The 14,443-nt window shown below is 37.9% G+C and overlaps 1 protein-coding gene across 1 annotated transcript in view; it reads left to right on the forward strand.

Moving 5' to 3' along the window:
* Nucleotides 1–14,443, forward strand: part of LOC149647418 (glycerophosphocholine cholinephosphodiesterase ENPP6-like) — a 25,839-nt gene continuing 11,396 nt past the window's right edge. The window contains exon 1 of the mRNA XM_089850253.1: nucleotides 1–458. Within this exon, the coding sequence (XP_089706379.1) occupies nucleotides 218–458 (241 nt within the window). The 5' untranslated portion in view covers nucleotides 1–217. The remainder of the gene's footprint in view (nucleotides 459–14,443) is intronic.

The following is a 14,443-nucleotide window of genomic DNA, read 5'->3' on the forward strand; positions in this document are numbered from 1 at the left end:
TACACAGCAGATACGCTTCTATTGGAAAACCGCTTGCCTTGGAGTTTGAAAAAAGCAAAAACTTTTCCAAACTTCTTCCTTCGGTTAGTTCAGTTTCAATTGAACGTCGATCGAGCGCGGACGCTCAGCTCGAGTCTCGCGCCTTTTTGGATTAAACGCGCGCGCCAATATTAGGCTTAAGGCCTGATCACGTGTCGTATTCTTAATTTTCGCCAGCATGCGTCTCGCGTGTTTATTATTGTGCGCGTGGATTATCGTCACCGAGGGACATCCGGGACATAACCACAAAAATGAAAAGACGATACTATTCTTGGTGGACGGGGTTCGCTACGATTACATCGACAGGGACCCCGAACTAAAGGGGTTCCCGCGTTTGGCCAAAAACGGCGCCAAAGCCGAATACGTCACGCCCATTTTCCCATCAAACTCCTATCCTAATTGGTACAGCATTGTCACAGGTTAGTCTATATTTACAATAAGCGCAAATTTGTGACGCGAACATACCAATAAGTCAACTGTCACCAAAGCATACGTTAAGGGTATAAGATGGCAACTTGTTCCATCTCATTCGCATATTGGTCTATGCCATTTACGGTGAGTTAGGCTTGGGGTTCAGGTTAAGTTAGGTTAGATTTGCCTATTTTAATTGTTAGACCTAATCTTCCAGGGTGTTAGTTTAGGTTACGGTTAGGTTAGGTTAGGTTAGAGCTACGGTTAGGTAGGGTTAGAGCCGAGGGGGTAGACGCTTTGAATCTCTGTGTACACCTGAGTTGAAAAGAGTTCAGCTTTGTCAGTGCATTGAGTTCAAAGCCTTCGGAACTCACAGTTCAGCTTTGACAGTACATAGAGTTCAAGACATATTGTACACCTGAGTTCTCAAGTGTCTGCCCCCTCGGTTAGAGCTACGGTTAGGTAGGTTAGACTCCGATTTTGGTAAGAAGAGGTTAGGTTTGTTAAAACTTGATCTCTCATTGTAAGACAACTGGTGTAATAGTTTAGTAAAGAATAGTTAATTTGGTTCAGGTTCAGTTTGTTAGTTTTAGGTTCAATTAGGCAAGTTTAGTTAGCCGTCTTTTAACCAAAACGTGTTGTTGAAATGTACAACGCTTTTATTTGAGATTGCGCAATGACAATTTAGTATTTTGTAACGGGGATGTCTTTGGCAGTGAGGTTTAAATTTATTGCGGGTAAAATTAGAAGCGCCTGGCATTCTAATCACGTGGTAGAAACCTTTTTGTTCAACTTTTTTGATGAGTTTGAAGTTGCAGTCAAAAATACGCTTCTTTTGAGTACCTGTTTAAGCTGACAATAAAAATGATTTGAAAACTAGGTTACGCTTTATTTTAAAGAATTTTGTGAATATTTTAAAATAAATTTGAATTTTTAAACAATTTATTAATGTTTAACAGTTTTTTAAATAACTACCAAGGGATTATCTTTAAATATATATTGTGCAGGTTATAAACCTTTGCCCGTGTCAGTTCTCGAATCTCGATGCATCTATCTCTAAACGTGTTTAGTGTTATGCGGGGATAATTTAAATCTGCTTTGCAAAAGATCATTCAATTTGATTTTGATTCTTTTTAAATTAATTTTTTATTTTCAAATAATATACATATATTAAGAGGTTTACGACGAGAGATTTGACGGAATAATAAAGAGTTATCTATGTTAAGAGTGAAATTCTCAATAACTTAAAACACGGGAAAGTAATATTTTTATACCTCTCCGAGTGAGGATGACGACACAGAGGTATTATACTGGGCATGTCTGTGTGTCTGTCTGTCACCGCGTTCGCTGTTGGCAAAGCGGAGCAAACGTCTATGCAATATCCGGGCCGCATTTGCAGTTCATAGAAAGCAATATTGACTTCTACTGCAGTATTCTCGTTAGGGTTAGGACGTACGCTGCGATCGGCTAGGGTTACGGGGAACGTCTAGCCTCCCAATTGCAGGGCATTAACTAACGGTTCACTCAATTGCAGGTTTTTTCATCATTAAATGTAAAATCAATCGCCTTATATACCCTAAATTTGCAAACATTCTTAGAGGCATAGACTTGAACTCAAACGTCAACAATAGCTATGTTTAAAATTATTTTAGGAATAAAGTTTCTTGAAACGGTTTAACTAGAATTAAAGTAAATTACTGACGATTAAAATAATTAATATCAATTATATTTACTTAATTTTTTAAGAAAAACTTCTTAATTGCGTCTCGACTCGGAGAGGTTTATTTCGGTTTCCCAACTTGTTTAAATTGTTGAGCACTAGCATGTATGTAAGTACAGGCGAACCCGTTATTGAAACAAGCGGTTATTAAAAACGCGAGCATAGGGGAGGGGGTTAAGCGATCGCCTGCAACGATGACCTATATAGCGTGTAGGTGTGTCCACGCACACTCGATACTAGTTTACGTAAAAAGTGGACACCAGCTCTTCAAAATCAGTTCAAATTCTTGAAATTCATCGAGAGAAAGATTATGCTGGTGCGCTTGGGAGAACAAACACCTCGAGTTGAACCACTTTCGAACAAGTGCTGGGCAAAGAACGGTTCATTTAATAAAAATTATTCAGGCTTTCAAATTCATCACTTAAAAGGGAAAAATTACAAAATGGGCGGATTAAATATTTCAATTTTAATTTAGAACTTTGATAAATCATTAATAAAGCTTAAAACCAAAATTTGTTCCATCATTTTCATGAATATTTCAAATTTTTCAATAGTTCACCCAACCAACAAATCAACAAGTTGGCCTGGTCTAGTTTACATCTAAGGGATAGGATCACGTGACTAACACAGTAGACTGTAGTACCATCTGACGTTGAGCGACGAAAATAAATCTCTTATTTTTCTCATTGGATTAGAGTCTGACACGTGGGGTAAAACAGGGTCTGCGCATGGCAAAATAAAGCCGATCAGGTTATCCATTTCTCGCCTCAAAACCCGAACTCGAACTCGAAATCTGAGCCGTTAAAAAAATTCAAAAGATTTGTTAGTTGGGTCTACAGGTCAATGTTGCCACGTTATTGACGTAGCAGACGATGCAAATCGAGCTCTCACCCAATCACAGTCAGTTTTACCCACGTCGTTTTACAAAAGTTGGAATTTTGACCTTAGTTGACCCATGGTCAAATAATGTCCGTGCTGTTCCATTTAATTTCATTGGATAGAGTTAGAATTATTATTTTAAAGGTAACCATACATTAGGGATTATAATATGTCTTTTGCAAAGGTTGGTAAAGTGAAATACGAAGGAAATGCCACGTAACTTCAAAACTAACAATATAAGATTTAAAGCATCTTAATTATTGGACGATTATAATTTTCCCTCGGTTTTCACCAAAATTCAACGAACTAACGAACTATTTTATCGCTTTCTTCATCAAACTGTTAGGGTACAGTAAATGGGCCTAGGCGTAGCTCTCGTGACCGTCCGCCATTGGAAGTAGGATGACTTTAACCGGGGGGGTTGAAAATTAGGGCAACGCGTATGACCTGGCACCCTATCGGCAGTTTCATAGAGACTTTGATAAAACCAGCTACAGATACCACACTCAAAATCAAAAAATCTCATTAAATTACTCAAAATCTCAGTTAATATCTCAAATTATCGCAATCCGAGTGAAAATCATAAAATGTGATCAAAATCTGAAAATGACTTGAGCCTTAAATCCTCGGAATTATCCGTTTTCACTTCAGGGTCTTTAGCCTCGGTGTGATGACCCCGTAAGTGATTTTAAAGTGAAAGTTATTTCGTGTCGGGAAAGATCAACATCGCAATTAGAATAATTATAGTTTAATTGGAGTTAATGAGGCCTCGCAATTAACTTAAACGCAAAGATTCCACTTATTTTACATAACCCTCCCCCTCCCACCTCCCGTCAGACAAAGTTTCCTCGTTACAAAACAGCCGGCAACCGTTACACAATTAACAAATGTTACGCTTCATCGAAATTCGAAAATGAGTGAAGTTTTTAGCCACACCGCGTGCAGGAGTCGATGGGTTATTAGATTGTAACGCGCCGTAGTTGTAGTAGGAGTGGTTTTAGTGCCAAGAGCGAACTCGTATTCGTAAATTTGTTTATAGTAATAATTCGTGGATTTTACATTCACAGTCTTGATTTAAACAGGACTGGTCATTCTCCCTTTGAAATTTACCTAACTTTAGTTACGTTTAATTGACTTATAAGAATTAAGGTAAACGCTTCTTGACAAGTGTCGGAGGAGCCATTTTGAAGGAACGCTATTTTGAGCCTAACTGTAACCCCATTTATTCTCTTTGAAAGTGCCCTTGGTTTTAATTAATTTATTTCTGAGTAAATTAATTTTGGAAAGATTAATTATTATACAGTTAAATGATCAATATTTGGATTACGTGAACGATATGGCGGCTTGACTCCCTTGTTTCTAACGGTGACACTTGTAAGTTTTGTTTAAAAATTCGTTATATACGTTCTGTCATGCAGATGTTTTAAACTTTTGATTTGATCCCAAGTCTCACTTGTTGCATACGAATTTATCATTGTTGTCTCGTTTATAATACGCGCCTCAAATGTTTTTAGCTTTTTTTAATTGGACTATTAAAAAAATAACCAGAAATGTGTACATTCAACATATTTTATATTTAAAAAAAATATCTATATATAACCAAGAAGTGATATCTAGTTTATTAGGGAGAAGGTATAAGATGCCTAAGTATTCTTCGCGCCATAGTCCCAGTTCCCCTTTCAAAATTCTAGGGGAGGACGTAAAAGGAGAACGGGCTATTACGCCAGCTCTCCTCAGTCGGAAAATACAAGTAATTTTAGTCATTCGCGTCGCGCTGACGTGAGTTTTCCAGAACCAATGAGATGCTGGTTTTAATTTAGAGGCGGCGGGGATTAACTCCGTCCGGACAGGCTATACGTTTGGACTGGAGATAAAGAGCTGGAAATGTGGCACGAACTTACACCTTCTCCCTAGTAAACTAGATATTACTTCTTGATATAACCTTGAAATGTTTGGAACACGTGCTTCTCCCAACTCGGATTAATTTAACGAATCGAAAGTCGATATCCCAAAACCACGTGATGTTTAAGATCAATTAAAATAGGGAAACGAAATGTGCAGACGAAGATTTTATAATGACGAAATTTATTATAAATTATAATAATTAATATATTAATTATTAATATTATTAATATATTAATAATTATAATAATTATAAATCGAAATTATCTCAAAATAAATTGACTTTAATATAAATTTAGAAATATCAAAAATTTTCCTGAAAAGCGTAAAGTTTTCGATGTTATCAGAGAGAATTTATAATAGGGAGAAGAAGCTCTTGCCCTTGACAGTGCTAAATACAATGTAGCTCAAACAAGTAGGCTGCGACGCTAAAACTGGCCAGGTAAATTTCCGGTCACAAGACTCTCCTTTAATTTTAAAGTTTGCCCGATAAGGGTTCGTGATTTCGAGTGCGACTGGCGCCATTTGGAGGTATTTTAAGTCAGACGTTTCCGTTTCCCTAAAAAGGTAGTGTCCATCTCCCCTAGACACATTCTAGACCCACCCTAGAGGGAGGGGCCACAAAATATAGTACCGGAAATAGACCTGGCCAGTTTTGTTGATCACGTGATTTATGAGCTACATAATGTCCCTCAGTTTCCACTCCCTATTATAAATTCTCTCTGGTGTTCTTTTAAAAATGAATGTAAAACGATTAAGAATGGTTGAAGGCTGAAAGATGGAAAACTACTCAAGTAGATACACTATTGGTGGCGTGTATTGTTAGTTGCCAATGAAAAATAGGCTATCCTACTTCTAAGCAATCAACCGTAGCTGCAAGGTGGGGCAGACGATGGTTTAGAGTTGACTTAAACTAACCAATATCACCCCTATCTATAACTAGGAAACTAAAACCAAGCTTGCAGAACTAACTCGGCTCGCCATATATGACACTTATTCGTTTAACTATTAGCTCGGGTTTCGCCGAATTCCTAACCAAAACGCGTGGCGCCTCCGACTCGTTGTTTAGACCTTGGTTTTGATAATTTCGCTCGATAAGCAGATTTGGAATTTTGGAGTATACGCGTCGCGGAGCCCCAGCTAATTTCCTCCTCTTTATTTCGAGTAAATGCGAGAGTATTTCTGGAGTTCAAAGTTCAGGGTCAATCACGAGACGTACGTGATGCTGATTGAGAGAAGAGGTTCTGCTTCTCTTTATCTGGAAGGAATTTAAGGGGTCGGACAACGGTGACGCCAGTGATTAACAATTTATTTTCCAAGTTACTCATCATAATTGCCTCGTCAACCTTTGGTTTTATTTTATTTTGAACAATTATCTTTGCCCTGTATACAATAATTTAAATCTGATGGTGGTTGTTATATAGCTTGTGTTAAATAAGGAGACTAGACATAACTAGATGAATTATTTGTATGGACAATAATGTATTAATGAACCATCATCCTCGTGTCCTACACTTTTTATGTCTATTATGTCTATTTAAGACTTTCTGACTTCAAATTTAAAAGCTGATTTACACAGTAATGACGTGTTTCAAACGACACAGGGTTCGGAAAACACCTATCGACTTCAGTTCTACCAAGAAGCTATATCTAGTTTTCTAGGGAGAAGGTATAAGATGTAAGCATTGGCGTGCCATAGTCCCAGTCCCCCTTTCAAAATACAAAGGGGGGGGGGTAAATGGAGGCCACCGGGCTATTTCGCTACACTCTCCTCAGTCGGAAAATACCTAATTTTCGTCATCATTCGCGTCGCGCTGACGTGAGTTTTCAAGAACCAATGAGATGCTGGTTGTAATTTATAGGCGGGTATTAACTCCGGACAGGCTACGTTTGGACTGGAGATAAAGCTGGAAATGTGGCGCGAATTTATACCTTCTCCCTAATAAACTAGATATCGCTTCTTGGTTATACATAGAGAATTGCTGATAATTCATTGGCGTCACCGTCGCCTTGTCATTACACGATGCGGGAAACGTATCATGTGAATTTAATAACGTTTTATCCCCGAATTGGCAAATATTAATTCGAATGTTAACGACCGTATACTTGAGAGTTGCTGTTTTAAAGGGAGAGTAAAATACCCAGACAGAGTTTTTAACCAAATACACCAAAAAAAATTTACACTAAAATAACTGACAAATATAATTGGTAATATTCCGAATAAAAGAACTAAAACTAATAACGAATAAACTATTTGAAGTTGAAGTATCGATATTTAAAATCGAGACCGAACTTTGGAACTCGCTAAATATTTTTGCTCTTTAATAGTTTGTTTCTGTCACGAAAGGCTTATAAAAAGGGAGCAAAGTACGAGGCCCCAAATGCCAAGATCAGATATAAACGATAACCTCAATTAAATAAATTTGTTTACTAGTACTAGATTGCTTATATTAAAAGCTGGCATTGATAAAACAAAGGGGTAAATTTGATAAAAGATAATGCGAACGAAACCCACGAAATATGTCTCAGAGAAAACCTTCCCCGCCTGCAGGTGGAATAATTGAATGATCACGGTGCGAATTTCGCGACCTTTCGAAATCGAGTTACGCCATTTGAAAAGCGTTATAGATAAAAATCAAAATTATTCATTATCACGTTTCGAATCATAAATCAGCTTCCTGAACAAATTCAATCGCTAACAAAGGTAGTTCTAACATAAGTTCATGAGATATAGGGTCAGTGTGCCTAACTTTGGACAGCTGCAACTTTAGACACTTTTATTATAAAAATCATATTTAATTACTGGATGCATCAAATTGATAATGAAATAGCTTATTTTAAAGCTTAGAATGTGAGGAATTTAGAAAAAAATACTTCAAAGTCGTAGAATAACATCCGACTACGTTACGAGCCAAATTAGCCCACTCCCTAAACTCGCCCATTTAAATTACGGCCAAATTTGACGGGGGTCAACCCTTTGGTCCCGGGAAATAAGGTTTGACGAAAATTAGAGAAATCATACCTGAACAAACTAGAAACCATTCGAAAGAGCAACTTTTTGGCTTCATAATCCGTATTTTAAACACTGTCTTACGCGGGAAATTCGACGAAATATTCAGCTTTAAAAACACCTGGGCAAATTTCTAACTTTGGACACTTTCATGCTGGCCGATTTCTCCGTTTGTTAACACTAATTAACTCGCGATATTAGCCTTTTTTAGAGTTTAAAACAATAAGGGACACGTCCTCAGTTTGTTAAAATTGTTCCGCGGCAAACAGCGCGCCAAAATAGGCCTAGGCCCTATATACCTAAAAACCTACATAAGTAGCCCCATATTTAATAAAGTTTGTTTTAAAGAAATTTCTGATTTTTTATATATTTTAGCAGAAGCGCATGACATACGAAGTGATTTTCTAGACTCTTTGGTAGACCCGTCTCATACGGAAAGATTTTTATTTGAGTCGGCACTAGCCACCTAAGGGGGATACTGACAAGAACTGCATCGATTTATTAGGGTTGCCGTCTGGCGAGAATAAGGGGAACTATTTCTAGACGGTGATATATGCGTACGCACCTACAAAATCCACCCGAACCCCACCCGCTTGGATTTCTCGGCGCGAGAGGAAAAATAAAGTTGGAAAGGGGGCTGACATTCCCCCCCCCTTGATGGTAAAAGCTTTCCGTATAAGACGGCCGCTATGTTATGCATAATAGAAAATCACTTCGTATGTCATGCGCTTCTGATTTTAGGCATACGTCTAGGTCGGCCTAAGCCTATATTTTAACTTTTGAAATTGTGATTCGCCAAATGCGTCCCCAAGTCACCCTTTTTTCGCTGTCCAAAGTTAGGAAGGGGTGTCCAAAGTTAGGAAGGGGGCGTCCAAAATTACATAGAAGTGTCCAAAGTTGAGCACGAATTCGGCCTTTGGGGAACTCTACTTTGTGAAAAATGTATTCCATTTAAAAAGTTGAAAACTTGTGAGAATGTGTCTTAAGAATGCTTCTCTCCATTGCTTTTTTAATTTTGAGTCTAACATATAAGCAACGGAAGTTATTCAAGGTTATGCAAAAAGTGTCCACAGTTATGCATACTGACCCTATGTTGTCCATAAGTTTGTTAATCTCTGGTTACAAACTGGAGCTTGTCATGAAGTGAATGACGTAGGTCATAGATTCGAGGTAAAGCGAAGGAGGTCTGGTGAGGCGCTGCTGTCAAAGGGGGCTTAGTATTGCAGACTAAATAGGACCTAGATGGAACTTGGTCCTGCAAAATTAACCACCACCGAGTGTAGGACTTCAATTGACTCGCTTCCGTCGTTCTCCCTCTAATTAGCTCGAGCTGTAAGTCTCTCAGTAGCATTACGAAGTATAGGCAGTGTCATACTTATGGAACATATCACTTATAATCTTATGCTGTAACAGTAGCTGATGCATTTAATTTTTGGCAAAATTAAATTTCTTATTTCTAATACTCTTAACAATAAATCATTGACGAAATGTTATGCCTAAGCACAGATTTTCCAATAATTTGAATATGTAATTTACAGTTTCTAAAAATCACTTAATTTTTAAATCGAGAGTTTTAATTGAACATATCAGTCAAATTCGCTGAATAATTGGTTTACACAAGAGGTGCATTTCAAATAAAATAACCGAAATGCTTCAAAACTCTCCCTTGATTAGCTCTTAGGTTATAAAAGCGTGAAAAAGCATTGACAGAAAATATAATCGGCAATTAAAGCTCGTAGGAGCGTTACACTGGAGACGTTAATGACCTTAAGCGTTGTTACAATTGCCTCTCGTTCATTGGATCAAATCCAACAGAATTCTTAGGGTTGGGTGTTTGTATTTAGTTCTCTAGTGGAAAGTAGCGGCGTGTGGAGATCCGAAATAGAACTCTTTATTTTTAACTTCATCCAGTTAGGGTCACGTGACCAAGCCGGAACTGCCAATCAGGGCTGGTTTTTTTTTATTTTGCAAAAACAATATTATCTCATCTCATCGAAGTAGCAATTGAGTGAAATTGGCTAAATAACGTTTAAGGCCAAAACGCGGTTAAAGTAATTTTTCACCAAGGATACATTTAATTACTTAACGATGATTGATTGGAATTAGTTCTATTTATTATTTTATATAAAGTTTTTAATTAAAATAAAATTAAAGTTGTCAAACAAGAATTTATTTATATTTGATATTGAATTTCATGTTTCTTTTCTTCTAAGATATTTAAAGGTCGAGATCCAATTGATTTTCGCCTTGCACGTACGGCTTTCAAATCGAAAACTAACATTGTTAAGAGTTTTGCAAATAACAGGGTTAGGAAGAAAATTTTATATCGTAAGTCCTTGACTTTTACAGCTAATACCTGACCAAATTTTGTAAAAATATCCCTGTGACCATTTAAATATTTGTTAATAATCTAGGTTTTGTCAAATGTCAATGAAGGGATTTCCAAACTAAGCCTGTGGCTTGTTTACAGGTGGGTCCCTTTACAATGCATAGAGGGGTGGTGGCTAGCCCCTATGCCACAGCTAACCTACAGCGCCCTATACTAACTATTACCGTTAACTTCTGCAAGTTTTGATGGAGAGGAGAAACCGGGTTAGACCGCGGAGGAAAACTCCTTTTAACGAGCGGGGAGAGAACTTGCAATTTTTAATAATAATTGGCTCTACGAAAGGATTTTCCGTTCGCTTTCAATCCTTTTCGTAACTGGACCTCGGCCTTTAAGCTAAGTTTTTTTTTGCCCGAAGAAGTTGTTTCGCAATCGCAATACGGAAAGAGTATCAACGCCTCGAGTTAAGAATTTAACGTGGGTTATTTAAGAACTCGGTGCCAAGAAGGAAATAAACGCGCATAGTTTCGATCCGTCAGTGTCAAGTTCAAAGTCGCTCAACATTCAATTCAAATGTTTTCAAGATTGATACTCTACAAACGGTCAAATTTGACACTGAATAACATACGTTCAAACTATAGGCGTGTCTTCAGGTAAAGCGGGATTTCCGCTAAACGACTCGTCATTTTGCAAACCATTAATAGAAGCAGAAGTAAGATAAGGGACTAGAAGCACTGAGCTAACCAAATTCTTCACTTGTCGAAAGTGAATATTCTTGATAAGACACCAACGGTTGGCCCTCTGGTAGCGGTTTCTGAATTTTCCCTCCAAAACGTGTGAGGCTCGTGGCGGTAAACGGCCGAACTAGATTCAAGCACCCGCGTCCGTGTTCCGCGGCTTTAGGTTGAGGGGAAGGGGGTAGGAAATGTTTTTTGGAACTCGACCAATTGTTTTTCTCTCTAGTGTAGGCGCGATGGAAGCGGTGGCATAAAATCCTCAAATTTGTTCACTAGTGCCAGGATCTACTACCAATGCTAGAGCTCTTTACTTCTAGTCTCATCTTACTTCTGATAGAAGCAATCAATTGCTGGAGTGTGAGGCGCAACCGATGCTCATAAACAAAAAGGAGCAATATGAATATTCGCAATTACATAGGCTTGATCATACTTATTGCTAATGCATTATTTCCGACATTACATAAGTTTTAAGGCATCATGCAGTTTGTTTTTAAGACTTGGGAGAATGGGGGGGGGGGGGTAATCACTCTCAGATTGAATGAACGTGTTCATTTTAGCTCCAGTTGTCGAGGGCATTGATTTTAAAGATAGCCAGGCCTAACATCTTCAGTAAAATGTGAAACCATAGGAAGTACAGTCTAATACGTAAATCTAAGAATATAATCGGATTTGAAATGCGATATAGGGCTTCTAATCGTCGTTTGTCAGCGATACCATTAAAAGCGACTTAAAATGTTTATACACGTAAATTAATTTACGGCGTTGATTAGGAATTCGGCCTTCCCTTCAAAATCAGCTATCTTAACATACGATGAATTGCAACCTTAAATTGTCAAAATTACTCATCCTCTACATTTCAAGTTTCACGTATAATTTCTAGAATGTTTAGAACAGCGTAATTTGGTTTCGTATACAGCAGCACGTATCTAAAAATTACAAGGTTTTAAATACGTAATTTTTGGGGCAAAGTCTAAAAAACCACGTATCTTCAGTTACACACTTTTACACGTATGACTTAAAAAATGGAAATTTGGGATTCGAGTGCAATACCACGTATCTCAATAGTAATTTTTCTATAAGTAGGGTTGTCTCAAAGGTACAAGTTCTAACACGTAAGACTCTATGTTGCAAATTGGTCTTCCTCCACAAATTCACAAGCTGTTACCTAGAGTATGTATAAGAGCTGAGACTCGGAGTCAGAGAAAATGCACAAAGTAGTCCCCCGTTCCTAAAACGGCACTATGCCTTTCCCCGGTTACCATGGTTACCGCGACCCCCTCACAGCAAGAGAGCGTATAATCTCGCGCATGCGTTCAAGCCTCCTTGCTCTAGCCTCATGAACTTGTTTATAATTACGAACATCCTTGGTTTCCAACAACGCGTCGAAGTTATGTGGTATCTGCCTCGTTTTTTCCCTCCCCCCTTTCCAGAACGTCTCTCCCATCTTACGAATCCTCTTTGCCCTTACTTTTAACTAGAGTTACTTTCACTATCTATGGAAGTTGGCGATCGCGCCGGTATAAGGCGTATTTTTCAAAACACGTGACGAGGGAGAAGTGCGGGTCTGGCGCAAAAAGACGTCACGCGTAAAAGTGGGTCAAGCGTTCTGGGAATTTTAGGAGGAGAATCTCCAGATTTCCGAAGACACTTTCGCCGTTTTCCGCCAAAGACCGCGGAACCGCGAGGCCATCAAAAATAATAATAAACAACACGCTGTTAGTTAAGTTGAACCCGAAACCGGTAATTACTGCCGCTGCTTATAGAGTTCAAAGCGATCATACAGTCGCTCGTTTCTCGAGGCGTTACGATTAACAACATAAGCTTATAAGTGACATGTTCCATAAGTATAACACTTCCTACGCAAGCTCGTAATGCTAGAAACTTATTGAGAGCTAGTTCGAGAACGACAAGCGAGAATGGCAGACATGTTGCATCCAAAAAAACAGACACACAATTTTTGTAAGGGTACACTCGGTGGTTACTTCTGCAGGACTCCCATCTATTTAGTCTGCATAACTAAGCCTTTGACAGCAGCGCCTCATCAACATTATTTCCAGCCATTTCTTTTTCCCCTTCTATTTTAAATGACACGTGATCCCACCGTTTAAAATCTCATCTAGAAACAATTAAGATTATCAGTCAACATAACCTTCAATTTTATTATTAACTATCCAAATACTTTAAATAAGAACTAGAAAATGCGCGTTACTTTTAATATCCTCAGTAATTTACAGCCTTGGAATAATTTAGTATTTAAAAACTGCCCGTAGCGTTTCAATTGTCAAGGTCATTGTTGTATCTTTGAATTCAGTATTAAAATTATACACCTTAAGTTGTAAAAATGGAATTAAAAATATATTACGTTTTCATCTTTTATATTTTCCGTGCTCGATGTTAGAATTTAAAGATTTTAAAGTATATAGTAATAAAAAGTATATAAAAATTTATTGTATAATTATTTCCGCTTAGGATTATTTCTGTCAACTTTCCTCGAACATTACACGAACGTTATCATCACTATAACAATGACGTCATTCAAATTATAAGTGATTAGGATGTCCATAGGCAGTTTTCAGCCGGCCCGAGGGGTTAATCACTGAAAGATTCCAGTACAGGGATTTCGGATTAAGCGTAATAATTTAGTACTGCCACGATTACGTGTAATTCCTCTAGTTTAGTCAATGGTACAGCGTGTACACCAAGAAGTGATATCTATTTTATTAGGGAGAAAGTATAAGATGCCAACGTATTCGCGCGCGCCATAGTCCCAGTCCCCCTTTCAAAATACAAGGGGGGACGTAAAAGGAGGCCACCGGGCTACTTCGCTACACTCTCCTCAGTCGGAAAATATGACTGTAATTTTCGTCGCTCTGACGTCAGTTTTCAAGAACCAATGAGATGCTGGTCTGGTTGCAATTTAGATTAACTCCGGATGCAGGCTACGTTTGGACTGGAGATAGAGCTGGAAATGTGGCGGCCAATTTACACCTTCTTCCTAATAAACTAGATATCACTTCTTGTGTACACTCATTACTAAGAGTGTTTGAACCCTTAAAGTAACCTAAACTATAACTTTCACACGAGTCAAAAGATCAATGAATTTTATGTTCTATTTGAACCTGTCTACGTAGAGACTTCAGCGTTATGCACCTGACAAGAAATATCTTCATGATAAGGTTGTTTTTGTTTTTTCAATTTTAATTTTAAATAAAAAAAGGATGTTCAAGGTTGCGGTGGAGGCCTCTAGATTAGCTCATTCATAACATTCTTAATGACAATGGGCTTGCAGCCTTGAGTGGAAATCATCCACCAAAATGCTTCTATTTTTCCCAAGTGTTACTGACTGATAAACTATTTGATAAATCAATTCGGGAACTGAACGAATAATGACTGTGCATATAAAGAACAAATACAAACCA

This window comes from Phalangium opilio, unplaced genomic scaffold (genome assembly GCF_054372755.1).
Source record: "Phalangium opilio isolate 3A_F unplaced genomic scaffold, DU_Popi_V2 ptg000089l_1, whole genome shotgun sequence".
NCBI lineage: Eukaryota > Metazoa > Arthropoda > Arachnida > Opiliones > Phalangiidae > Phalangium > Phalangium opilio.